Source organism: Malus sylvestris, chromosome 1 (genome assembly GCF_916048215.2).
Source record: "Malus sylvestris chromosome 1, drMalSylv7.2, whole genome shotgun sequence".
NCBI classification, from domain to species: domain Eukaryota; kingdom Viridiplantae; phylum Streptophyta; class Magnoliopsida; order Rosales; family Rosaceae; genus Malus; species Malus sylvestris.
Genome location: NC_062260.1, coordinates 15,799,678 through 15,825,128, shown reverse-complemented (window position 1 = coordinate 15,825,128; position 25,451 = coordinate 15,799,678). Strand labels below are relative to the sequence as shown.

The 25,451-nt window shown below is 35.8% G+C and overlaps 3 protein-coding genes across 3 annotated transcripts; all 3 read right to left on the bottom strand.

The window, feature by feature from the left end:
• Positions 1-979: 979 nt before the first annotated feature.
• On the bottom strand, positions 980-4,258 carry LOC126632714 (uncharacterized protein At5g41620-like). The gene is made up of 3 exons (XM_050303178.1): positions 3,736-4,258; positions 3,033-3,155; positions 980-2,588 (listed from the first exon to the last, which is right to left on the bottom strand). Exons 1-3 carry the CDS (start codon positions 4,096-4,098, stop codon positions 1,131-1,133), a joined length of 1,944 nt encoding a protein of 647 aa, XP_050159135.1. The 5' UTR covers positions 4,099-4,258; the 3' UTR covers positions 980-1,130.
• Positions 4,259-8,747: 4,489 nt separating this feature from the next.
• LOC126629294 (putative phosphatidylinositol 4-phosphate 5-kinase 11) lies at positions 8,748-14,099 on the bottom strand. The gene is made up of 8 exons (XM_050299294.1): positions 13,864-14,099; positions 12,503-12,663; positions 12,142-12,310; positions 11,753-11,863; positions 11,226-11,413; positions 10,313-10,410; positions 9,888-10,008; positions 8,748-9,224 (listed from the first exon to the last, which is right to left on the bottom strand). Exons 2-8 carry the CDS (start codon positions 12,646-12,648, stop codon positions 8,918-8,920), a joined length of 1,140 nt encoding a protein of 379 aa, XP_050155251.1. The 5' UTR covers positions 12,649-12,663; positions 13,864-14,099; the 3' UTR covers positions 8,748-8,917.
• A 2,530-nt stretch (positions 14,100-16,629) lies between these two features.
• Positions 16,630-19,728, bottom strand: LOC126625464 (F-box/kelch-repeat protein At3g61590-like). The gene is made up of 2 exons (XM_050294558.1): positions 19,216-19,728; positions 16,630-18,061 (listed from the first exon to the last, which is right to left on the bottom strand). The coding sequence occupies exon 2, from the start codon at positions 18,032-18,034 to the stop codon at positions 16,817-16,819; it is 1,218 nt and encodes a 405-aa protein (XP_050150515.1). The 5' UTR covers positions 18,035-18,061; positions 19,216-19,728; the 3' UTR covers positions 16,630-16,816.
• Positions 19,729-25,451: the final 5,723 nt, after the last annotated feature.

Sequence of the window (25,451 nt, the reverse complement as noted above, 5' to 3'; positions counted from 1 at the left end):
TGTGAGACTTTTGTAATTAAGAAATTGTATTTATTTGTATGTAATTGTAATTGTGAAATTGTAGTATTTTATTTTGTGTTTGTGACCTCTTGATTTACGTTTGATATGTTTATCTTATATATATTCTTGATAGTTCTTAAGAGCATCTCCAATAATTTCCAATTGCCCTTGCAAATGGGTGAACATGCCTTCTTGCCCACAAAAAACTTGCCCCATCAGTGATAAAATGAGAAGGTAATTGGTAGGAGGGCAGGTGGCATGGCAACTGCCCTCCCTGTTATTGTAAGGGCAGGCACCACCCAATCCAATTGCACCAGCAAACATCCGTGGGTCCTACCCACATGATGAATAGATGAGCCAAATGGCTTTCCGGATGAAATGGCACTGTTGGATTTCCAACGGTTCAGACCGTTGATTTTCCAACAAAAAACAATAATTGTCCTTTTGTGGTCAGCTGACACGTGGCAGAATCTTGACCTCTAACAGTTTATGATTTTAAAAATCAACGGCTAAGATTATTCTAACAGTACAAATTCCAAAAAATTACTATAAAAATTCCAAAAAACCTACCCAATTTTATTTTTGTATACAAATACCCAACTATATATTAAAAACATCAAAAAAAATTATATTTGTGAATAGTAAGCGCCATTGCCCTGGTCATTCATCCTTCCAAACTGGTGAACTTGCACAAAGACTAATAGTGTTTAGAGTGAAAAGTAAGAGCAATTTTATTGCCCTTGCTCTCAATTGCCATTGCCCTCTACCAAATAGTGGAGATGCTCTAATAGAGTTCCATTTGATCTCATAAGGGGTCAAGGGGTTCAGTTGGTTCCTGTATCCATAGCCAAAGAAAAATAAGAATAATTGCAAGTCCATTTTTTTATTTTAGATGATTGGATTGAGATTCAAGAAAGTTTTTAAAAATCATAGATCGTTACTGAATTTTTTTGAGAGGTTTACTGATGGTAAGTGGAGATTTGGATGAGAACTAGGTATTTATAACAAGGTAAACAGAAAAACACTTCTCATGTACAAGTGTACTGCATTTTGGCATTTGCACAAGAAATTCAGTTTACAAAGATTCTGGCCTCAATTCAAAGATCAGCTATTCTTCCTGTTATGAGAAACTAGAGAGGCCCCTTGGAAGTTTTCATGCGAGAGCGCTTTGCTTCTAACCTGGCTTCTAGTAGTTTTGCCATCAAGGTATTTTCGTCAAGTCCCGGAGGCCATTCCAAAGAAGATTGAGATTTTCCAAAATCTGGGGTTCCTAGTTTTGACATCCATTGCTGCACTGGACTAGCATTACCTGTATACACAGGCTGAACACAAGTTTCCACCCTGCAGTTACTTTCAGGATGACTGGATTTCATTCCACGTGCCCTAAGCCGTTTACTTTGTATTTCTTGTAGACCTGTGATTAAATCACAGTACTCAGATTCTTCAAGATTCTCAATCAGAGCTTGATTTTCTGCTCCCACTTCAGTGATTTCACCATGTTCCCTATCTGCAGACTCGCTTCTGTTTGCATTATAGGACATGCTTCTGGCCATACGTTCTTCATACTGCCCTTGCAAACCAGACAAGCTATTAGCCTTAGTGTTCTCCTTTGATAGCTTCTCTCTCACAGAATAAGATCTCGCCATTCCATCATATTGGCCTTCTGCAACATTTTTTTTTCGCTGTCTAGAGCTGCGCTTGATTTGTTTTCCACTGGCACTCTTGCCTGCTTCTAAAGGGTGTGAATCATTGTCAGTAGTATCTTCGTCAGCTACGTGTTGTGGTGCACTTGTAGCTTCATTCAATGGAAAGGACTCTAATGACTGCCGGCGTGAGCAATTTCCCTTCAGCTCCTCTGGGGATAACTTACCATTTTTCTTTGACTCAACAGATCGTTTAGCCTGAAGAAAGGTTTCTATATCAAAACCTAACTTGTCCACAATTGTATTCCTCTCTGCAAGGTCGCTCTGAGCTTCTGGTATCTTCATTTGCATCCGTTCATCAAGCCATGCTTCTGAAAGATGGAGAATTAATCTGTCTGAGCTGGTCATACCACTGTGATCCTTCTCAGGCTTTTGCTTCAGGCATCGCACCTCTTGTTCATACTCTTTTATTCCATTGGCAAACTCATCGCACAAGTTTTCTAATAGGATACGCGCTTTTCTCTCCCTTTCAAGCTCTCTCAAAGCATTAGAGAAAGAAGATTTCACTTCAGAGAGCTCTCTAACTAGCTTCCTATGCAGGCTTTCTGAATGCTTTCTCAACTTCCTCTCACCTTCTAGCTCATCCCTGAGCAATTGGACAGTTGCTTTGATTCGGTCTTGGTCCTTATTCATCCAAACAAGTTTATTTTCTGTAACATGCTTCATCAAGTCGTCCATTTCTTGCCTATCCGATTGCTTCTCATGCAACAACTCTTCAATTCTTGCATGAGAATGATCTAGTTCCACTTTCAAAGCTTTTACCAATGATATATTAGATGCATGTTGCTCTTCAAGAGTCCAGATACGATTTAGTACTTTGAGTAATTCTGTGGATGTTTTAAAACTACGACTTGATTCGCCCATGCTTCCCTTATAAGGTGCCACCTACAAAAATTGAAAACCAAAGGGTATCCGAGTCCATCAGTCTCTGATCTTGGGTAACATTGATTCTACAATGTGTGTAACTATTTACCATTCCAATACAAATAATTACGAAACTCTTTTTTTAGGCATTAAACTTCTTTTCAATTCATGCCTCCTATCTATCAATTGTACAGATGATATTGTTTATATAAATTATACTTGATACCCCAAAGTTCTTTCTTGGATATCGTCATTTGAAAACATTTTTATACAGCATGGAATCTACACTTGAATGAATTTTTTCGGACGCGTAGTACTTTACATTGTTGTCTACTTATCAATTGACTTTACCCTTAAAGTAATCACTCACAGATTAAAGTAATCACTCACAGACTATCCAATGGATCAGCCGTTCTGATTATTCAGGAGAAGAATATTCAGGAGAAGAGGGACATAATTACTCACCTCCAATGAGCTACAAGTAGCAGGAGATCGGGGTTGGAGAGCACAACCATTGCTCTCAACTGATTGATGGTGCTGTGTCGGCGGTGCTGATACAAGCCTTCTCAAGCTTCTTGCACCTGCTGGCTGGAATCAGAAAGGTCAAGGGATCAGTAATCAATTAAAACACACAAACGAACGCAATTTCATATGATTTTGAAATTTCAGAGCAGCAAAAGTAAGATCACAACTATCAAATCATACACAAAGACGAGCAATTCTTCCCAACTTTACAATTTTCCCCTAATGTTAATGCTGCATAATCAACAACTCAAACACATTAACCCTGACAATTAAGAATCAACAACTCAAACTTTTCCGGATAAAAGGAAATTCTAAATCATATTTGCAGCAGAACTGCAAAAATATAAGACAAGGAGAATGCCTCACTTTTGTTGTTGTCTTTTTTTTTTGTTTTTGTTTTGACAAGACTAATCTACGGAAGCTCCGAAATTGGATGGGATGGGTGGATATATTGCCTAAACCAACTGACATAACTCATATCTACGTAATTGTATGTCTTTAATGTGTCATACAATCTTTAGACTAATTTTCAGCATAGCAAGAAATCCCAATTTGAAGAAACATTCCGTTTCTGCAACAGGCTTCATAAAACAAAGTATAACTAAGCATTCGACCAAAAAATAAACACAAATTACACACACACCTGGTCACGAAGTGAGCCAGCAGGACTCTCAACCTCCACCAGATGCCTGGAAATCCCGTCCCCATTTCTCCTCTGCTGCTTGCGGCGGAGCCGACCGCCGGCTTTGCTCATTTGCTCGATTTCCCAGACGGAGGAACAGAGCTTTCTGGCAGAGAGTGACGCTGCGGAGTGAGGGATGAGGAATTCTGAGGTGGATTTTCTGCGACTCTGAGAAGAGAAATCGTCGAGCCTCCAAATGGGTGGTGGCGTACTGGAGGAAAGCCCTCCTCTTTTCCTCACCAACACAACCCGTTTCAACTTTTTCACCATCACTCCCCCTTCCTTTTTCCTTTCACTTTCCGCACCTTTTTCCTCTCTCTCCATCTCTCTCTCTCTCAATTCAAATTTCAACCTGTGCTTTCTTGCTGACCCACGTTTTTGTGTTTGTTTTTGTTTTCTGCTTTTTTTTTTTGGAGATTCAAGATTACAAGGTTGCTTCTTTCACTCTCGTTTTCTTCAAAAGCTACAGAGTCGAGGTTGTCCTGCTCTCTTTTGGAATCTATTTCTCTATTTTTTTATTTGAGCAGTAATTTTTTATATTTCCTATTTTTTTGTCCCCAGATTTACCCGAAGTTTATCCACCTCAACCATAATATGCCAAAGGAATTGGGACAGTGACCTCCAAAAATTGGGCCCACTTAGCTCCTCACAGTCATCTGTTCTTGCTTTTTTTCCTCCTTTTAAGTTAAAACGAACAAGAATAGTCTAACACTACTATAGTCCACTGGTATTACTTTTTATTTAAAAGTAAGAGATTTTATATTCGAATCTTTTAGATAGCGAATTCAATACCAAATTAGATTGTTCATTTGGTGGCTTAACCGAACTCCCTTTCTCCTAGTGTAAAAATATCAATGTATTAAAAAAAAAAACTTAGCCGAACTCCCCATTCTCCTAATGTAAATATGTTGATATACTCTAAATAAATAAATAAAAAAAGAACAAGAGTATGTTTTATTTTTCCTTTATGTGTAAATTTTTACCGCTTGAATGTGTTTTCTTTTTTTCTTAGCTGATTTTGATTTCACTTTGCCTCATATAATTCAAAACTATCACTTTATTTCTTAAAATACAAAATTCGCTTCACTTTTCCATATTTATCTTTCTTTTGTCAAATTCACTTTATTTTTAGGGAGCTTTAAAGAAAAGCTCATGTATTGTTCACTTTAATGAAAAATCACATTTTTACACTAAAAAGTCAATCCGGGTACTATACACTTTACCCTTTATTTTGTACTTAGCGTTAAAACTCAAATTTTTCAAGCCATTTTCATTAGTTTTCCTTTATTTTTATACCACTTTGCACTCTAGAACTCGCTTTTGATCTCACTTTGGCCTCTGAAACTCAAAACTCGTCATTTAATTTGTGAAACTCAAAATTCGCACCACATTGCCTTAATTATGTTAATTCAATTCAAAATCCATCAAATGTGCTGATGTGGATATGTGAAAAGAAAAAAACTAATGAAAATGACTTGAAAACTTTGAGTTTTAACGATAAGGACAAAATAAAAGGTAAAGTGAATAGTATCAGGATTGACTTTTTAGTGTAAAAATGTGATTTTTCATTAAAGTAAACAGTATATGAAGTTTTTCGTTAAAGTTCCAAAAAAAAAAAACAAGATTCAAAGCAGCTTGAGTATGCATACTCAAACTAGTTTGAACTTCTTCCTCACACTTTTTCCAAGATTGATTTGCTATTTGTAGAATTAAAGCAAATTCTATTATCTGGGCCAGATTTGGATGCACCAGTCTAATCAATTTATTTTATATTTTTTTTCCAGATCTCTGCAAACCAAAAAAAAAATTAATCCTTAATTTCTTCTTCTAAACTTAATATTTTCTAACTGTTAGAAGTTAACACATAGTAAAGATTTATAATCAAATTCATAGCAGAGATGATATTTATAAAATGACAACTTTTGAGTTTTAGGGGGTAAAGTGAGATCAAAATCGAGTTCCAGGAGCAAAGTGGGAACAAGATCGAGTTTCATGAGATGTAGCTAAAAAATAAGCTTATGATATTACATTTTACCCACCACGTTTGCAACTTTAACAGTTGTTTGATAGAAGAAAAGGAAATGCGATGAAGTAGAACGAATTTTAAGCTTCAGAGAGTAAAGTAGTGGTTTTTAACCTTCGTAACTTAAAATTCAATCCTATGACTTCAAGCTTAGTACTATTTGACCTTCATAACTTAAAATTCAATCCTATGACTTCAAGCTTAGTACATTAATTACACGTGTCAACTACAATTTTTCGGTAAACATTTTAGGTTTTATAGAATGAATTTCGACATTCTAGAAGTGCATTTTGTAATAGTTAACATGTACAAAGAATTGAGCGTGATGCATATTACTGAAACTAAAATGTCATTGTATTATATAGTGCGCTCAACCCATCATAAATTAAAAATTATCTCCCATAAACATCATATTCTTTATCTTGTGGACAGTTGTGGAGCAAGATCAAAGCCTACAATGATATTGTTTGTCCATTTTTCAAACTTTACACTCACATGAGGAGATAGCTGAAGATCTTGACCCTTCAAAGAGAGAAATGACAAGATATTCACATGATGAAATTGGCCTTTTCTGCTTTCATGCGCCCTACATCTATAAATACAAATATTAATCATAGCTTTCTACATATCTGATCTGATTTACCATACGAATCTCTATCTTTCTAATCGTAAAATTACTCATATGATATAGAAAAAGATTCATACGATACAGATATACTTTTCTCGAAGACTAGTAGAAGCTGCAGAAGTTTGATATTTAACCAACCAACCCCATTAAGGACAATTTAGAGTCAGGAATGGAATCCTAGGCCAAGGAAGGTGGACAAGGACTGTCTGCCCTCCCACTTCCTTTGCCCTTCCGTGCCCTCCTGTTTTGTATGGTCACGGTTAAGCCACGTCAACATTTTATATTACTATTCATTTTTGTCTTATTATTTTTATAAAAAAAATAATATAAAATATTGATGTGACTTAACCGTAATCATACAAAATAGAAGGGTATAGAAAGTGAAAGGGCAGACAATCCTTGTCCAAGGAAGGTCACCTGTTTGTTGTCTTAAGCCAATTTAATCAGTATGTTCAATTAGTCACTTGAGAAGCATGATTGTCCACACATGTCAATCTGGAGCTTTCTGACAGAGACGAACCACAGCTGAAGCCGAAACACCAGAACCACTGGACCAGTCAGTCAGAAGAAGGAAGGCCCAAAATTGTGGTCCTTGCCCTATCATGCAACAGCCTATTGCCATAGGCTGTTGCGTCTTTATTCCTCTGTTGTCTTGTCTATGTGCTTTTTGTCTGCAGGCAACAAGTGTGTCATCTCCCATATGTGGTTTGGTTCTGATTTTTGGATTTCTTTTTCCTACCTTTTCTTTTCCTCTACTCGAATCTTTGCTTGTTGAATGGAAATTCGAGGTTTAGAGTCAATTCAATTGTCAGATAACCATACTTTATCTAAAAGATTGATGTTTTAACGGTTAAGTAGGGGTGGACGCGATCGAATTTGAATATGTTTGACATTTAAAATTGCAATAGAACCAACTAATTAGAATTCTAACTAAATTCGTTGGGATGAAAACGAACCAAAGCAAATCACTTTTTCTAAATCTAAATCCTTAGCGTCATTTTTTAAAACTATTTATCTTTCTAATAATCAAAATCAAATTAAATTGCTCATTATTATTGGCATTGTTCGACTTAATGCGCACCCTTGCTACTGAGCCAACTACCATATTAAATCTACCGCATCTCCTTTTCATCAAGAGCTTTCATACCAACTGAACTCCACAACAGGACCACAAAAACATAACGATTGGACCACTTGTGTGGTTTGGTATTGTTCTAGACAGGACGTGGTCCAAAGGGGGGGCTTTGCTTTTGATGAACTTATACAAAATCCCATTTTCTGGTTTTGTTACCAACATGGGCAATGATTAAGCCTCAAACGGTAGAGTAACATGGGAATTTCATTCCTGTTTTTCGTATCCTGCACCTTGACATAGTACTTCTCATACTTTTTGGGTGCTTCCAAGATTGGATATTTGGATTTACTGTGATTTTGAGGATACCAATTGGAGCTTGGCCAATTGTTCGGCCTGGCATTGTATAGGCATTATTGGGAAACTGGGCCTGGTATAACAGTTCATCATGTACGTTCTCAGATAGAAACCAGTTCGTTTCGAATAATTCAATATGTTAGAGTCCGTCTAACATCTTTACTCATAAACGTTTTTGCTGATAACACTTTATTTGAAGCATGTTAAAATGCTTTCCAAAAGGTACACAAGTGTTTTTACAACCCAAAAAGCACTTATAATTTTTCTTCTCATGCTCTGAAATTGGTTACAGCAAGAATCGGCTATTCAGAACAACTTGTGCACGCAATGGGATGCACTTACCTCTTAGCAACTATCTTCATTTTTTTATCTTTATAAACATTACCATCGCTTCACTAATTCGCAATCCTAGTAATGCAGTAATCTATATTTTCTACAACATGCACGAATTCCGACTTTCGGGTTCTGAGATATCTGACATGAGCAATAGCGTTCTTGGTGTTGATCAGAAGCATCTCCTCTTCACTAGGCTGTCTAAAATGATCAACGTAGCGCATTCTTCGACTAATTTTGTGGCTGAGTCCCTGTCGGAAACTTATTTAGAGTTATGTTAAACTTAAGATGCTCATGACATCCCTAATGGTAATGGTGTCAAGAACAGAAACCCTTCATTGTTACACTGCATATTTAGAGCTCGATTGGTGCTGACGAAGTAAGAAACGAAGGTAAAGGTGAACGATTTTTCATTTTGAAGGGGATTCGAGGAAATCAGTTATAAGGTGTTGATAACGTAGGTTAGAAGGAATGAGTCTTCTTCATGAGTGACATGTTCTACCTTCACATATTAATCCAATCTAATCCTAGCTAAGCCTTTAGAGATTGTCACGTTTGAGTTACTTCCCCAAAAATAGACCATCTTCATTAATCGAAAGCATGGCTCAATGCGACCTGAGCAGGCCTTACATGAATCTCTCCTAGTTTTTCATTTCTTATTTTGTTCAAGCCTAACAGTAACATGAATCTGTATTTAAAGGTCAGATTTCGAAGGAGCAGAAGGAACCTGCTAGTTGTGATCAAAGTCATCCGACTCTTCGGGCAGAAATACTTCGCTCAGAAACTCTTGAAAGCGAGAAGAATAGGCTTTGGGGTTCACAGTATTGATGGACTTAGAGTCATATTTGATTGCCTTGAAAGCATGCTCAATGCGTTTCTTCATATTGTAATTCTGACAAAAGTCTATTATTCCAAAGAATAAAAGAACATTGAAGCATTCATGTGATCTGCTGGACCTATATGATTTACTCTCCATTCCATTATTGAAGGCTCGGACAGCGCGTGCTGGCAGTCTGTCGCCAAATTTAAAACCAGGCCTGCAGCAGAAGAATAATGATCAAGAGTCAAAGAAGAACATAAAGAAGAGAAGTGATCAACAGATACGATTTGGAAATAAAATATGGTTGAGATTTTGTTAGGTTTTGTTCGTTAAACTTTTACCTCAATTGTAAAGGCACTTTCATTTACATTACTACTTACTACAGTCAGGGTTTAAGCCTTGACAGATTAGTAACAAAGTGGTACAGCGGTTCGTCCTGAATGCCAAATCAATTGGAACTTACTACAGATTTTCAAGAATGACAAGATTTGAATTGGGAAGTCTCATGCCATCTGCCTTTGCTTTCTTCCGCATCCAAGACAAACCGCTCGGATACTAGTTTGTCAAGGCTTAGCCAATATTAGGTGGAATATAAACGATGCAACAACAACAAAGCCTTTTCCCACTAAGTGGATTAGAAAATGACTGGAATTATCTCTCCAGCAGAGCTTCAACGATGGCATTAATTCTTCGACGAGTCAGTTGACATAATAGTTGTGACCCTAGCAAACTTCCAACCATGTTTATGCCAAACCGAACCTACCACAGTTCTATGCTAACCGGGAAGTTTTGATCCTATATTTAAACCCAAACAGAACCAACCTAAACCTTTTTATCTTCAAGTCCAGATATCAATGTGGAAATACATACAATATAGTACCTGTCAATTAGATCGCAGATATCGGCAAGAGTTAACTCTGATGAGGTTTCATCATCTTCAGAAGCATCATCTATTTGCTTTTTGGCATCAAAACGTCTGGAATTTCTTTTATCAATTGAACCTGCCAAGGGATAGGTGGATTCTTTATATTACAGAATTAAAGACTTGATAATCAGGACCAACACATTTTCTGAACACCTGAATGGATCTTACTTAATAAGCGTAACAGTTCGTTTATATGTTCAATTGATGAAAGAAAATAAGCAATTCTAACACTACATTTGACACAACGACAATAACGGGAAAATTTTGGACTAGTTTTCTGCAGAAATATTTGTGTATGTTGTATTCTCATAAGAATTTCCTCATCTGCATCCGATGAAACGCACACTAAGTGAGAGAAAACGATTAATGAGGAGAACCACCTTCCCGTGAACGTGAAGTATCTATGCGCATACCAAGCAATAAACTATAATCCATGATGCCCTCGGCCTCCAAAAACTCGCAGTCATACTTGATTTGTCTATAACACAAAAACGAAGGCAAAAGGTGTTAACAAGGCAAAACGAGGGATTCATATGCTAGAAGCAAACATATCCATGCATCCTTGTAATAATTTGTATTCTGAGATTCAAGCGTAACAGGATAAGCTATACAATCAAATCTGTGTGTAAGATACCCGCCGAAATCCATATAATGAATAATTAGGAGTTTGTAATTACTAATAAACAGAATTATGTGATAGAATGCATTTCCTAATTAATGGTTTGTTAATGCACACTCCAAACTAGTGTCATTCTCCTTTTTGTACCCATAGAAATTACCTTGGCTAGAAAACAATATCAGTTTGTGGTCTACCTGCCAAATAACAATATTATGGGCTCAAATTTTCGTCTAGAAACGCGATACAAATCAAATAATTGGTAGAGCAGCTGCAATGCATAGCAGAGAAGTAAAGTTTCATGATTCTCAAGATCTCTAGACATCCAATAAGTAAAAGTAGTGAAAAACAAGAGTTTGTTTTTTATCGCACCGATGGCAACATTCCCTCAACAATTAAACACAACTACAACTGCTCATTCAGAACATCTCCAGACAGCCTAGGAGTGATGTGTTACAAGAAAATAGGATATGACATTCGAGTTTGAGATCAAAGCTTCTTCTAATTTAAGTAATGACGTATTCAAGTACCCAGTGCACAAGGCTCCCGCTTTACGCAGGGTCTGGGAGAGGTGAATGTCGGCTAGCCTTACTCCCATTTATGACATTCGAGTTATGCATAAAAGTTTGCTTATGCGCTGATGCGCTGAGAAATGACAATTAGACAAAGGTACTTACGCTAAGAGCCGAGCATGGACTAATGGATCCAGGTAAAAGCAAAAATCAAAATCCAGATCCTTAAGGATGGCCGTGTCGTGGACGTGTGATCTGTTGCGGGCTCTACCAACTGAAGAGCCCTTGAGATCATAGCACTTGTATAAGCAAAGTTCTGACGGCATTACACTTGCGCAAACTGCAAAGTAAACCTGCTCATTGCAAACAATGTAACTATTGATTAGAAGGAGCTTGAATATGCCAAATCCTAATTAAAGGAGATTTGGTAGGATAAAATTTGTTCATCTACGTTAGCTCTTTGCATATAAAAGTGCCATGACACCATCCTCCATGACGTAGCATTATGGAAGCCAAAAGATGACGCAGTTTCCACATCATCTATGCTGATATTTGTAGTACTATATATGTAGCTCTCATTTCACATATATATGTATATTATGTGTAAAGTATATGCTCACTATCTCTACCCAATATATTGCATTTAATCTAATTAAGTAAACTTTAATTCTGCGTTACTGAGAAGATCGTACCTTGATACCTCCCGGTGGCCTGATAACATGAAGTCCATACAGTCTTTTAAAAAGTGAGGCCCCGTACTTCTTAACATGGCGGTAATAGTTTGGAAGCATTTCTAGGTACACCTACCAGGAAAGGTAAACATAGTAAATGCCTAGACTGCTGACAAACAGATATATATAGAAGCAAAGGAAATTCCTTTGTTCCATTAACTTTGCATCAAAACTTCCAAATTTATACAGAAATCTTTAGAAACACAAAATCCTTCGACAGAAAGTAAAAACACGAGGAAGAATTGTTTCGCAATAAGTGTATATAATCAGATTTGTATATGTGGCTCGTAAATTTGCTAGTAACCTTTCATCCCTTAATGGCACATGACACTAGAGGTTTATTTGATTACCTGCTTTTCTGATTTCCGCAGAGTTTTAATCACTAATCGTTTGTCACCAGGCAATATATACACCCTACCGTAGCGTCCTGGTAAAGAAACCTCCCTTAGAGTGTCATCTCCACGTACTGTAAGCAGGTAGTCATCATAACTAATTATACTGTCAAGCTCCAGCAAACGTCTGCAAACAATCTATTCATTACATATTTTGCAAAGTCTTAAAAAGATAGCAACAACACAGACATGTGTATACATACTATAGACATATATGCGCACACGCCAAATCACTTGCAATAAGATGAACAAAGAAACTTGACACGAGAAGATCTAACTTGAAAAATAACACACAATTGAAAGAACATTAAAAAGAAACCTGAAAACTGCGGGACTGTAATCCTTCCATTCAAAGTCATTTGTGAAGTAAGCTCCATGTATCGAGTCCTGCCTGGTATACTTAATACGGTTTGTTTTAGTAGCTTTGAAGTCATCTGGTGAAAGCTCTTCTTGCAGAAGCTCCATGTATCGCCCTGCGGACTAGTTCTTATTGGATCAGCATTTCTAAGTAGACAATGTTACACTTTGAGTTTGTTAGCCTCATATATTAGCATCACATGTTACAACAAAGATGTAATCAGAATTGATTATTATATCCGTCAGCCATACTTGAATTTCTAACTCATTTTCGCAAAGCATAGACACAACGGCGCACAATAGTTCGTATTCACAGTTCAGCAAGAGAATATTTATGACACAAATGATCTTGTATTGTCGACAACTTACAAAGTCATGAAACATATACACGACGCATGACCATAAACAATTAACATAAGATGAGAACTATCATCTGTTTTTCTGTTTCGTCCACAAAGACTAATCAACAGCCTAGCCTTTCATTCAAAGTTTCAGTCAAAAATTTAATTAGCTGCGAACTTGTACACTACTTATCATATAATGATTTATATCCCCATTGAAAAGAGCAGTATCACAAGATTGTCAAACGAACCACCCGTATTTTCTTTTCATTTTGATCATTTTTAATTGAAACCAAAAAGATTACATATGTTTGTACCATACTTAGGACCTCCGTATTTAGACCTCATATAAATACTCGGAAGACTCAAGTGTAATTATGTAATAAATGAAGGGGCAAATATGTAATAAGTGAGAAACCCTTATTCTATAAAAGGGCTTCCTCACCCTCACAAACATAAAGCTCTCATCCTCACAAACAGAGAGCTCTCTCAAACTCTCTCTTTCTCTGAGAAGCTCTATCTCCCTCACAATCCTCTCACAATCAGAGAAATACAATATCAGTGTGAACGTAGCCCAAACATTGGGGTGAACCACAATACATCTTGTGTTCTTTATTTTCTTGCAGATTCACGGTCGGATTTACGTTGTTCCAAGACCCCTTCGGTTTTGTGCATCAACAACGTAAATAAACAACGTAAATAATCAAGACTCGTTCAATGAACCAAAAAATAAATAAATAAAGTACAAAATTGATGCAAATTTGCAAATTGAGTCTTCCTGTATCTGACATTTACTAAACAAAGAGCTACAAAATCTACCAACCAAAAGTGAAAAAGCCTAGAAAAACATGACTCCAAACAAACCCAGCAGTTATTACCCAACATTAAAACCCAAAGGCAACCTTTGCCTTCTGTATCCCTGACAAATCACCAACCCCAAACAAAACCTACCAAAAACAACACTGTTTGGGCAAAGATTTACCTTTGTCAGAAACCCTGTTTCGAAATCCAAGAATTTCCAGAGAAGAAAAGGTTCTCGTTTTTTTTCAGGTCCAACTTTTGAGTTTGTGCTGTCGTCGTCTTCGTCATCAGTTTTAAAATTTGGGTTTTAGTTATGACAGAGAGGCTAGGAGGAGGATTGCCCATCGGACTCATTGATTCACTGCACTTTTACGCGCCAAGGAAAGATCGAACTACCGATATAGCCGTTTTTGGAATGCGTTCGCGTCTGGTACAAGACGTACCCTCCCCCCCCCCCACAACAAAACTTCCTAACGGTCCATTTTCATTTGACTGTTATGCCCTCGCTTGTTACAAACGATATTAATATGAGAAATTTTATTTGAACTCAAGTTTTTTATCTATACACTCAATTAACAAATTTTTCCCACTAAATTTTAAATTTGCCCTTAAATAAATAAGAATCAGAAAAGAAGTATTGAAATATTTATCTCTACATCCAATAACCTAAACTCACATCACCACTACATTAATGCTCTTGTTTTCTATCTCTTTGGATCTAACTAATCGGAAAAAAAAAAGAAGCCGGGTGGAGGGATCTCTTTCCCACTTTTCATGAGAATAATAGTATTAATTTACTTTTTGTAAATCAATATATGAAAAAAAAAGTGCGTATGCATACGGTACAGAGGGGATCGCTAAACCCTAAGGTTTCTTATGTTCTTGGTCCAAAGTTCTTATGGTGATTGAAAGAAAGAATGACTTTTGCAGCTTAAGTTTGCTTTAAGCCTCACATTGGGACTCCTTCACTCTTAATTTGTTGATTTAAGTGTTGATGGAGTTTAGGTTGGATTCGTCAGAAATAACGGAGGCGTGCAATGGTGGCGGTGGGGTTTATTGGGTGTAGGGATCCAATTTAGACTTAAATTTTATTTATTTTTATTTGTTTAAGGACAAATTCGGAAGTTTAATGGAGAGAAAATATTAGTTGGGTGTAGAGAGAAAAACTTTGGGTCCAAATAAAATTTTCCTATTAATATTTGAAGCTATACTAATGGAAAGGGGAAAAAAGAGGTTATACCCGAAACGCAGTGAATTAATTAAAAAGACCATATCCACCAAAGCAATTCGACAAAAATAGAACTTCATCTAAATGACTTTGTGTTTAGATTCTTCTCTTACACTAGCCTCCAAGCAAAGACATTGCCAACCTTTTAGATAGACTACAAGGGAAACGGAGAGCATCTTTATCCATGGATCCTTTACTCATACTTATTCAATTAGAAGTATTGATCTAATAAAAAAAATTATGTTTCGTAATCTCATAATTCAATTTTTCAAATTTTAATTGATTTTTGGATACAAATCACAAGAATGTATATTCTTCCTTGATTTTTTCATTGAATACAATTATAAACTTCTATGGATGCATGTTCTTAGAATAGCCATGTAACTGCAAATTGTTTGCATGTCAAGTAATTAAGAGTATACATCTCTGCATTCCAAATTCTGTATTTGATTTTTTCTTTTATCAATATTGGTTGTATCATAAAATCTGACGAGACGTTTTGTTTTAATTATTAAAAAAGAAAAAAGAAAGTTTTTTGTCATCGCCTGAATGGAGCATTAGATATTTTTACAAAAAGTAGACAAGGAAATAAGTAGTTAACCTAATTGGTGCCACCCAAGCCATGGCATATTGGCTTATTGATTGTAATGATCTCATTGGATGTTTTTAATCCTAATTTAGTCAACTTGCCCCCACTTCTATTTGAACAAATCAATATCATTAACATAAAGTGAATAATTTTAAACATATAAAATTGTAATATCCAAAAAAAATTTGAACTTGAGTGAAGGCAATTATAGAGACATACAAAACATACAGCTATGGAGATGTCGATCCATTTAGAAATTTTTTATTTTTCAATAGCAATATTCCGCTAAACTGCAAAGAAATAATTCAAACTTAAGTACATAAAGAATACGATACCGGTTTCCAAATCATAAAATTAAGATTCGTTGAAAACCCAAGGCATTTCAATAAAAAAATCCTTTTCTTTAAAATATTTGGTAGTGGCACAAGTCTTCGGGCCACAGGGAAAAAAAGCAGCATGGATTCATAAAACACAATCTTCCATAGTCACATGTCCACCAAGCAAAATCTACCTCTATTAAAATTAGAATTTTAAAACCAGAGTGTCGATCTTCGTCACTTCTCAACCAACCCACACAAGGCAAACACAAGCTTCCCTGTTAATCTCCACTTTTTAAGTGCCTAATCAGATTCTCAATTATTTTTACGTTGAAAACAAGTGAATTTGCAAAAAGATAAAACAAGAGGAAATCTGCTGAAACATGGAAGCTTCTGTTATTGGCTCATTGCCAGAAATTGACCAATTTCCTTGGCTAGGAAAACATCTTCAAAACCATGGGCGTGATTGAAACTTGAAAGGGACACTAGAAATCAATGTGCCCCCCTCACATATGTAGGGAAATTCCGTCATATCTACAAACACGTATGATATATAAATAATGTCTAAACCATCTACGGATCAAATTTTTGTTGACCTACCGGTTCAGACAATGTTTATCTGTCATACGTAGACAATCTCAAAAATATCCCCCTCTAAATCTCTCTCTCACGTCACGTAATATGAGATAAAAAGCGTAGATATAATCCCCAATTGTATGATGGAATTCCCCACACAAGAGACCCAAATCTAAAAGGTTTATAAATTACATGTCAGGAATTCATAAGATTGAATTTACTAGAGACAAATTCCAATTGAAAGAATAATATAGCCATAACCATGAATATGCAGCTTTTTATCTGCGGGTACATTATATGTATACAACTTTTAGAACACACATGTGCTAACTGGAAACTAATGGGAAAAGAAAACGAGGGTGAAACACAGGAAATTCAGACAAATTGGTGTAATGCCACCACCACATCCTATCAATCCACACAATCAAGGAGAAATTTCGAGCCTCGGTTCGAAACAAAAACCAGTAAAGAGCTGAAGTGGGAACCTCTTTGTTACAGGGCACTTCTGGGACCATCTCCAATGCCTCAGGTTCATGTCAAATACAAGAAGAGCAGGAGATCCGTAGCTCTGAATGTATATGAGATCATCTGTGCCGCTGCTGGCGAAAACATCATCAAACTCCCCAAACCCTTGGAAGAACTTGTGAGGCATTCGTGCAATCTCTTGCCACTCTTTCCCCTTTAGAAGCCAGATACCAATCCCCTTAATTATGTCAGGCCGATCTTGTTTACCAATCCCTCCCACCATAACCAACCTCTCTTTCAAGTTCATCAGACGGCCACATGTAAGAGAGCAAGGTACAGGAATTATACTGCGTATCAACAACCCATGGGTAGAACAAGCAGATAAATTATATGTGATTAGGCCATGACGATTGTCTGGTGACCCTCCCCCAGTTGAGTAAATCAAGAAGTACAAAACCCCGTCACAGATTACACTCTCATCTCCACCTCTCCATCCTGTCAGAACCTCTGTCAAAGAGGTCACCCACATCATTGTTTCTGAATCATAAATATGAATGGACACATCCCATTGGAAAAAATTTCCAGCAACTTGCTTAGATTTCACAATTGAGATAGTATAACCATGTGACTTCCTGTTAACGGAAACTGCTGGTGCACTGTAATCAGAAAATCTCAAGCCAGGGGGCTCCTGAAGCTTCCTGCATGTTTTGGTAATAGGGTTGCAGACATATAACTCAGTTCTACTTTCATTGTCCATAAAGCAAACCAAACCGCATGATGACGCAATTAACCAATTGGATGTCTCAATACAGGGGAGCTCAATACCATACCACTTTCTGAGGATAGGATCATATGCATAACCAGTTGGATCATTAGAACTTGTAAACATAAAATACCAAGGTTTTTGAGATAGCACGTTCGAAAAGTTCCACAGAAACCTTCTTGAACTAAGAATTTCATGCCACCTTTTGCACACACTACGTGCTCTGAAAATGCTTGCAACTGGTAGATACGCTAATATCCGTTCCAACAGGTCATCAGGAAGTATCAAATCCACTGAAACTGCATTAGCTTCTCTATTTCCTTCATCACTGAGCTCCGAGAATGCATCATACTCTGTAGTCCCTCTTGCCATGTTATCAAAGGGATGGCTAAACCACGATGTTTCTCCCTCCATGATCAAAAGGAGTAAAGTGAAAGGAACCTGGACACAATTATAATACAAAAAAAACTTATCTAGAAAATATAATACACCAAATTATGTTAAATGAGAATCTCTTGCATTACTGTTAGACTACTCAAGTTAGCGATCGCAAGATTAGCATCAGTAACAATATTGGTTATGAAACCTGTGGTCTAAACCAATACAAAGTCGGAGACTGAGACCAATTCAAAATTGAGGAATCAAAGATGGCATATCAACTCCAGATGTCAGCTATATTAACTCTCTCATCTAATTGTGACTGACTGATTCAAGACACTATAATCAGCAGACAATACTGCTCTCCCTACCTTTATTAATTACAAATTATATAATCACATAAGGGGAACGAAACATGATTCCGACTAATTAAAAGGCTACACATAAGCAGAAATTTATCCACCTTCCAAGATTTTTATTCGTTATTCCCACAGCAAAGATTCATTATCCAGAATCCAAATCAATATTCATTCTATAAGAAATGCCATGGTAAACCTTCAAACACTCCATTTGAAAGGTAAAACAAAGGAAAGGACAGTAGATGCAGCCAGAAAGTACAGACAGTCTTGGTAATTGAATACCCGAAATTCGATAAGAAACTCCCATATCTTCAAAATTACAGACATGACAGAGAATGCAGCATAACATCATTAAATCTTGCAAATGTCAGAAATTTTATCTCATGCCAAAACAGAAAAATCAGTTACACAACCAATCACCCACATATAAGATCGCATGCAATGATGCAAAGAAGAATATCAAACCGAAATGCATATCCAGTGAAGAAATCAGAAAATCAACACTTTTCAGCAGCATAGTTTACAACCCACATCCAAAGCAAAAGCAACAAAATAAAAAAGGGAATTTTTTAATCAGATTTCAAAGCAAAAACTTGTGTTTTTTTTCAAAGAAATCAAACCCTAGGAGAGATTTGTGACTTGCAATTTGTTTTATAATGTTAGATGAAGAGCTATTAGTCCATGGATACCAATCAATCAAAACATCACAATACCGCCACAAAACCAGATAACAATACATCAACAAACTATATTTCCACCTGACATCAATGGCACAAAAATAAAAAAAATAAAAAAAACCACAAAAACAAAAGCAGAGAAAAATTAATTTCCTGCAACAAAATCTAACAAAGCACGCACCTTTTATTCGAATCCCGCCTCCTCCACCGCCACCGGCCAAATGGGTTCCCTCAGATTTGTTCAGAGATTCAATATATGACAGCTGCGAAAAACAAACGAGCCGAACAAAATTTGACCTTTCACCGACCAACCCTCCTTAAACGAAGCAAAAGGTAAAAAAAGCACAAGATTTCCTTCAAATGGTAGAAAACCATGAAATGGGTAGCTCTAGATTCGGCTGGTGAAACATGTTTGCTCGTCAGCTGGTGAGCAAAAACCCAAATGCAAAAGAAGGAGATTTTAAAGGGAGAAAAGAGAGAGAAGAGAGAAGTGACATCCGTTTCTTTTTCGATGCAACAAAAACGACAGGCAGGTAGTGAAGTGAGAAAACGTTTGCTTCTTCCTACAGTCTCTCTCTTCCTCTCTGTTTATGTGTGAGAGAGTGGGGAAGAGCGAGGGGGACAAGAGAGGGGAGGCGCGTGAGAGTTGAGCTATGTTTTTGTGCATACAACACATGGTGAGTCTGAAATTATGGGGTTTTGTGGTTTGTATTTAAGCATTTGATAAATTTTAACGAGAGAGGAATAAGGCGACTTTTGCCAAAAAAATAAAACCCACCGAAAAGGAATAGTATAATGCTCTCTTACTCATCACTCCTTATTTTTCTTCCGGTAATGCTAACGTGATCAAATTTTTAAATTTAATTTTATAAATTAAATGATATGAATGTTAATAAGTGAATTATTAAATTTTGCTTAACGTGTTTATTTTTTATTGATGACACATCATTTGGTTCGTAAAATTAATTTAAATTTTTGGTCTCTTTAGTATTATTTTTTTCCTTCACTTTTTTTTCTTCTTTTCACCCCTTGTTTCTATCTATTTCTTCTTCATAATTTGGTATTACAATTTGCACCCTCATTTTTCCTAATCATTTAGTTTTTTTTTCCTTTTTATTCCTTATTATATTGAATTTAAATTCTTTGCTTGATAAACATTTCATTTTAATTTATATTGTAGTGCTATTTTATTGAGGAAAAAGAGAGGGAGAGGGCCAATGTCAAGGACAGAGAGAAGATAAAATTTTATACATAATATACTAGGATTTACATAATTACACTCCTAATGAATTTAGGACTGCAACATAACTTACATTTTTTAGTTTTCAAAATATCACTTTCAATTTTTAGTTTTTAGTTTTCATTTTGTTTGAAACTGAAAAGTAAAATAAATTACCAAACATATTTTTCATTTTCAGAAAGAAAAAAAAAACTAAAAATTAAAATGATTATCAAACGGGTCACTAAAACTAAAAATTAAAAAATAAATGCTTTAAAAACCCTAAAATATAAAACACAAAGTTAAATCACTTGAATTGCAAACTTTGTACTTCTTTGGGTATCAATTTTTCTCTCTTTAAAATTGGTATATACTTTACCAACCATAGCAAGGCAGTCCATGATACCAAACCACATGGCTAAGCTAATTCTTTTCTTGCTTCCATTTTCTTTGAAACATGAAAAGGAGGTAATGGGGTAAGACCCTTTTGGTTGGTTGGAGGCACGTTGGCCCATCTTTACCTAATCAGAATATCATGTTTCACGCTTTATAACTCGCCTCAAATTTATTTTTATGTTTTTTAGAACATCAATTTTTCATTAATAACGATAACAATAACAGTTACAAAGGTTGTCACATGAGATAATTTTTAATGACCAAATACTTAATCCGGAGGTAATTCGCACAAACAAACAATGATGATAATCCCTACTTGGTTACCAGAAGGCAGAAGCGCACACACAATAGCACAAACACCCAACCAACAGTTAGATATGATTTTGAACCAAAGAATAAAAACTAGCTAGCCTACATCTTAAAACTAAAAACTCAAGTTCGAGTGCTCCTTCTTTAATTGTCAACTTCAAACCAACAGTTAGATCATAATTTAAATAAATTAAAATGTAAAAACCAAGTAACCTATATCTTAAAACTAAGGACTCAAATTCGAATTCTTTTCTTCCATGAAAAAAGATTTGAGGGTACCATTGTGTAGATTGATCTATATTAAATCAACCCGCATTACCTCCAACTTAAAATTTGCATAAAGTTTTTTCAAGGCGGCCAAAATTGTTTCTATAGCTTTTCAACAAAATAATTTCAAATCCAAAGTTGCGAAGATCTATATGTTTTTTGTATGAACAAGAAGAGAAGATTCTTTGCCGTAGCCATAACAATATCCAGGCCACTAATTGCTCAACGGTGCAATACGTCATTATTCATGCATGCTAACCAATCATGTAGCAAAAGCTCTAGAATCAGTCTAAAATCCAAAAGCTTCCTCTACCAAGGCTAAAGTGCCTTGGCAATGCACAAGGCCCACACCTCGAGCAGCAGCTCGAGGATGAGATGGCATTAGCATGACGCCACCCTTATTATTATTATTATTATTTTGTTAAACACGTGTTTTACGATCTAATCTAGCACAATAGGATGACACATGAAACCTATTAATGCAGAATACAAGCTTAACATCTTCAAGCCACATGGGGCAATCTGGTCCTTTCATTACCAACGACTACTTCAATCCAACGTGGTGAGCCGTTGTATAAGCAATGCATTTTAAAACTTGCTCTTAGAGGCTTAAGTGAGTATCGCCATGAACTAAAACAATATAATCCTTACTTAGGTCAAGTCAACAGCAGAAATGCATACAATAAAGTAATTGAGGTAAAGCTAAGGATTCCCAATTGTGTCCCTTCGGGGACATCAGGAAAAAAAAAAAAATCCCAATTGCAAAAGGGGAATGACAAAGATGATGTAAAGTGATCTATTGAAAAAGTAGAGGAGAAATTTTTATAGTTTCTAGCAAGTGCCATTAAACTCCCAAAAAATTGGTAACAATCAAATCTTAGGCATATATTTGTCACACACACTACTTTTATTACCTGACAAATAGGGAAGAAACTGCTGGACGAAAAATAGTTCAAATTTGCTGCACTCAAAATTCTCTATGGTTTCTCTGTGACCTATTTATTTGAGCGACATATGTTTTTATGATTTAAATGATTGATCAAGTATCAACAAATGAAATAAGTCACAGATTGACCAAAAAAAAGAGTCATAAAAGGCCATATAAAATTTTGAGTGCAGAAAATTTAAACTCAAGGAAAAAAAAAAGGGGGGGGGGGAGAATAGAACATGCTCTAGTGGAGTAGGATATACCATCCCAAACCATTATAAATATATAATGGGAATATTTTTAGTGCAGTTGCTACATAATACCAACAAAAAAAAATTTGTTCAACTTAAGTATTTATATAAGCAGCTGCACTAAAAAATGTGTAGTGCGTGGAGCCTCATCAGTTGATGGATCAACTTTTCTTCAGAATAGACGGGCTATAAATAAATGAAAGCAAATGAAAATGGTTCGATGGGCAAACCAAGGATCAAAGGTATATGGAGTACATGGTTTATTTATTTATTTTTCAAAACTGAAAAAAAAGCTGGCATAAAAGATCATCTCCCAGAGTCCTCTTCTAAGATCTTTATTTTGAAGGACCTGTGAGGACCAAACGCATATTAGCCACATGATTATATTAGTTTAGATTCAAATGCTAAAATTATTTGACAAGTTGAAGAAGCCTTTCGATCTAAACTAGTATAATATTGTGGCTAATATGCATTTGATACCCACAGATCTTCAAACGATGATCTTAAGAGAGTAGGACTATCATCTCCCAATTTTTAAACCATACATATTAAAATTTACTCTGAACACAATTTTTTTAGGAATTACAAAATCAAATACAAGTGTGATTATCCACTGGCATCACAGTTTGTTTTTTCTTTGCCTAATCAGGAGAATTTAAACAAATTTTAGTGGGTTCACCACTACAAACCAACCTCTTTATGGTAAAAATTATCACTTTTGCACATTAAGTCATGCTTCACTTGTAATAGTTTATGGACAAACTTTTTACAAAACAAATATTACTTATATATATATATATATATATATATATATATATATATATATATATGTCTTGTTATGTGTTGGTTTGTCAAGCAAAACGGACCGCATACATTTTAAACTTGCAGACATATGGTTATATAATCGTTTATTTTCGCGTCAAGCTTAATTATTTGGACCATTCATCTAAACATGTTTAGTTAACAAGGCCAGAGATTAGTTTTCATGCATTTCTATTTTCGGGTTATAACTACATGCAAGATCGTTTGTAGGATGAGAGTCGACTAGCGTTATTTTACAGTAGGCGAATGCAACATAAAAGAGGAAATGTTTCACGATACTCACTCTCTCATCGGTCAAGAATTTTAAGGCAAATCCTTGATCATGAGGTCTTAATGAGGGATTATGTTGAGATGATACTTAAAATTATAGAGTTGACTTAATTAGTCCTATAGAAACATTCCAACTGAGCGTGTGGCCTTTACAGACCCAATATGCATGATGGAAAAAGGCAAAATGTAAAGGGAAGATAATGGAGTAAGTAATCAAAGGAAAAGCAGAAGGGACAGCAACATGGTTGAATTGCCAAAAGTGAATTATTACAAACTTATGGGTCGTGCAAATATGGCGATGGCAATGAGTGGAGGTTATAGATTTTTGTGAAACCGAAGTACTATACAAGCAGTGGCGGATCCACAGTGGGGTCGTCGGGGTCGCACGACCCCTTGGAAACCATGGAAACAACCTTGAAGCTCCCATATGCGACCTCTTGGAGCTGGGGTCGTCGGGGTCGGAGGCACGCCAACTGTTCGACAAAAGCCCTGAACGAAAACTGGGCAGGAAGAGGAAGAAGAAGCAGCCCACTCAAATGAGCTTGGTTGTGTGCTTGGTTGCATGCCTGTTTTTGTCAAGTGAATGATATTTATACATGCTACTTTTTATAACTCTATCCAGTTTAATTGGTCTTTCTGATAAAGAAATGATAGGGGTTGGAGGAGTGCTATATGAGAACGAGAACATTAAGAAGATACGGAAATTAATTTGAAACATCAAGCTGTCAGGGAAAGCAAAAATTTGGATACGCCAGTAACAAGACAATAAAAGAGGAACTTTAAGTGAAACTTACTTGCATGAATCCACATAAACGAATTATGATGTGATTTATGCCAGAATCTTGGGTCAGTCCCTATACTTTATTATTGTTCCATTCACAGATTAATTCGACACTGCACCAAACGCCCGACTAATGGAGTTAGTACTATCCGACGACTATTTATCTTATCCGACTGAAATAGTCAATACAGTCCGAAGTACCAAACGAGGCTAAAAAAAAATTTCGCGCTGCGCGCGCTATGACCCCATAAACATTTTTTCCTGGATCCGCCACTGTATACAAGTGCTTTGTATACTCATAGTCTCGTACAACACTGTGGGTGGGAAAATGCATGTGGAAAACGTGCTTGTGTTTTGGCATAGATAATTTGAGTTCAAATCTTCTGCATGTATTTTGTGTGTGATCTTTATATGGTCTCTATTTTGGATTGACACATAATAACAAACTTAAATCTCATTTATCTTATTGTCATAAATTTAACACGCGTCAATCAATGATAGAAGCTACAGAAAATTCACACAGAAAATAAGGGCAGAAGATTTGACCTCGATGGGTTTTTTTTTATTTGACTAGATGTACTTCTAATCCTTATAGGTCATTTTCAATTGGTGGTTGCAATCTGAGGGGTCTTGCAAATCCATCAATGGGGTTTTAGACTTCTATGAACAATTACCATTTGCTAAGGACATAATAACGATTAATTTTGTAGAAAACTTCATTTTAATCCTTAAAAAATATGAGTTTTAGATTATAACCATATGTAAGATTAAAATCCAATTTTAGTCCCTAGCACATTTAATCATATCATTTATTAGTTGTATTTTGATGTTTTATTTTATCCTTTTATTTTTATTTTAATGTATTAATTACATTTAAATTTAATTTTTATTTCATTCATCATAATATATTTTAATGTCTACATTTAGGCAACTAATTTTTTTATAATATATATTCCGATAACAATTTTGTATGTTCTTTATTTAGGTACATTAATACATTTGAATATTTTGGTATATCCATCGGTACAAACATGTAGTTACATTGATTCAACATAATGCATTTCGGTCAATATAATGTATTTCGTTACGTACACTTTGGTACACACATTTGAGTATCGACTTTTAGATACATTAAGTCAATTATTATATTTCGGTAAATACATTTAGGTACATA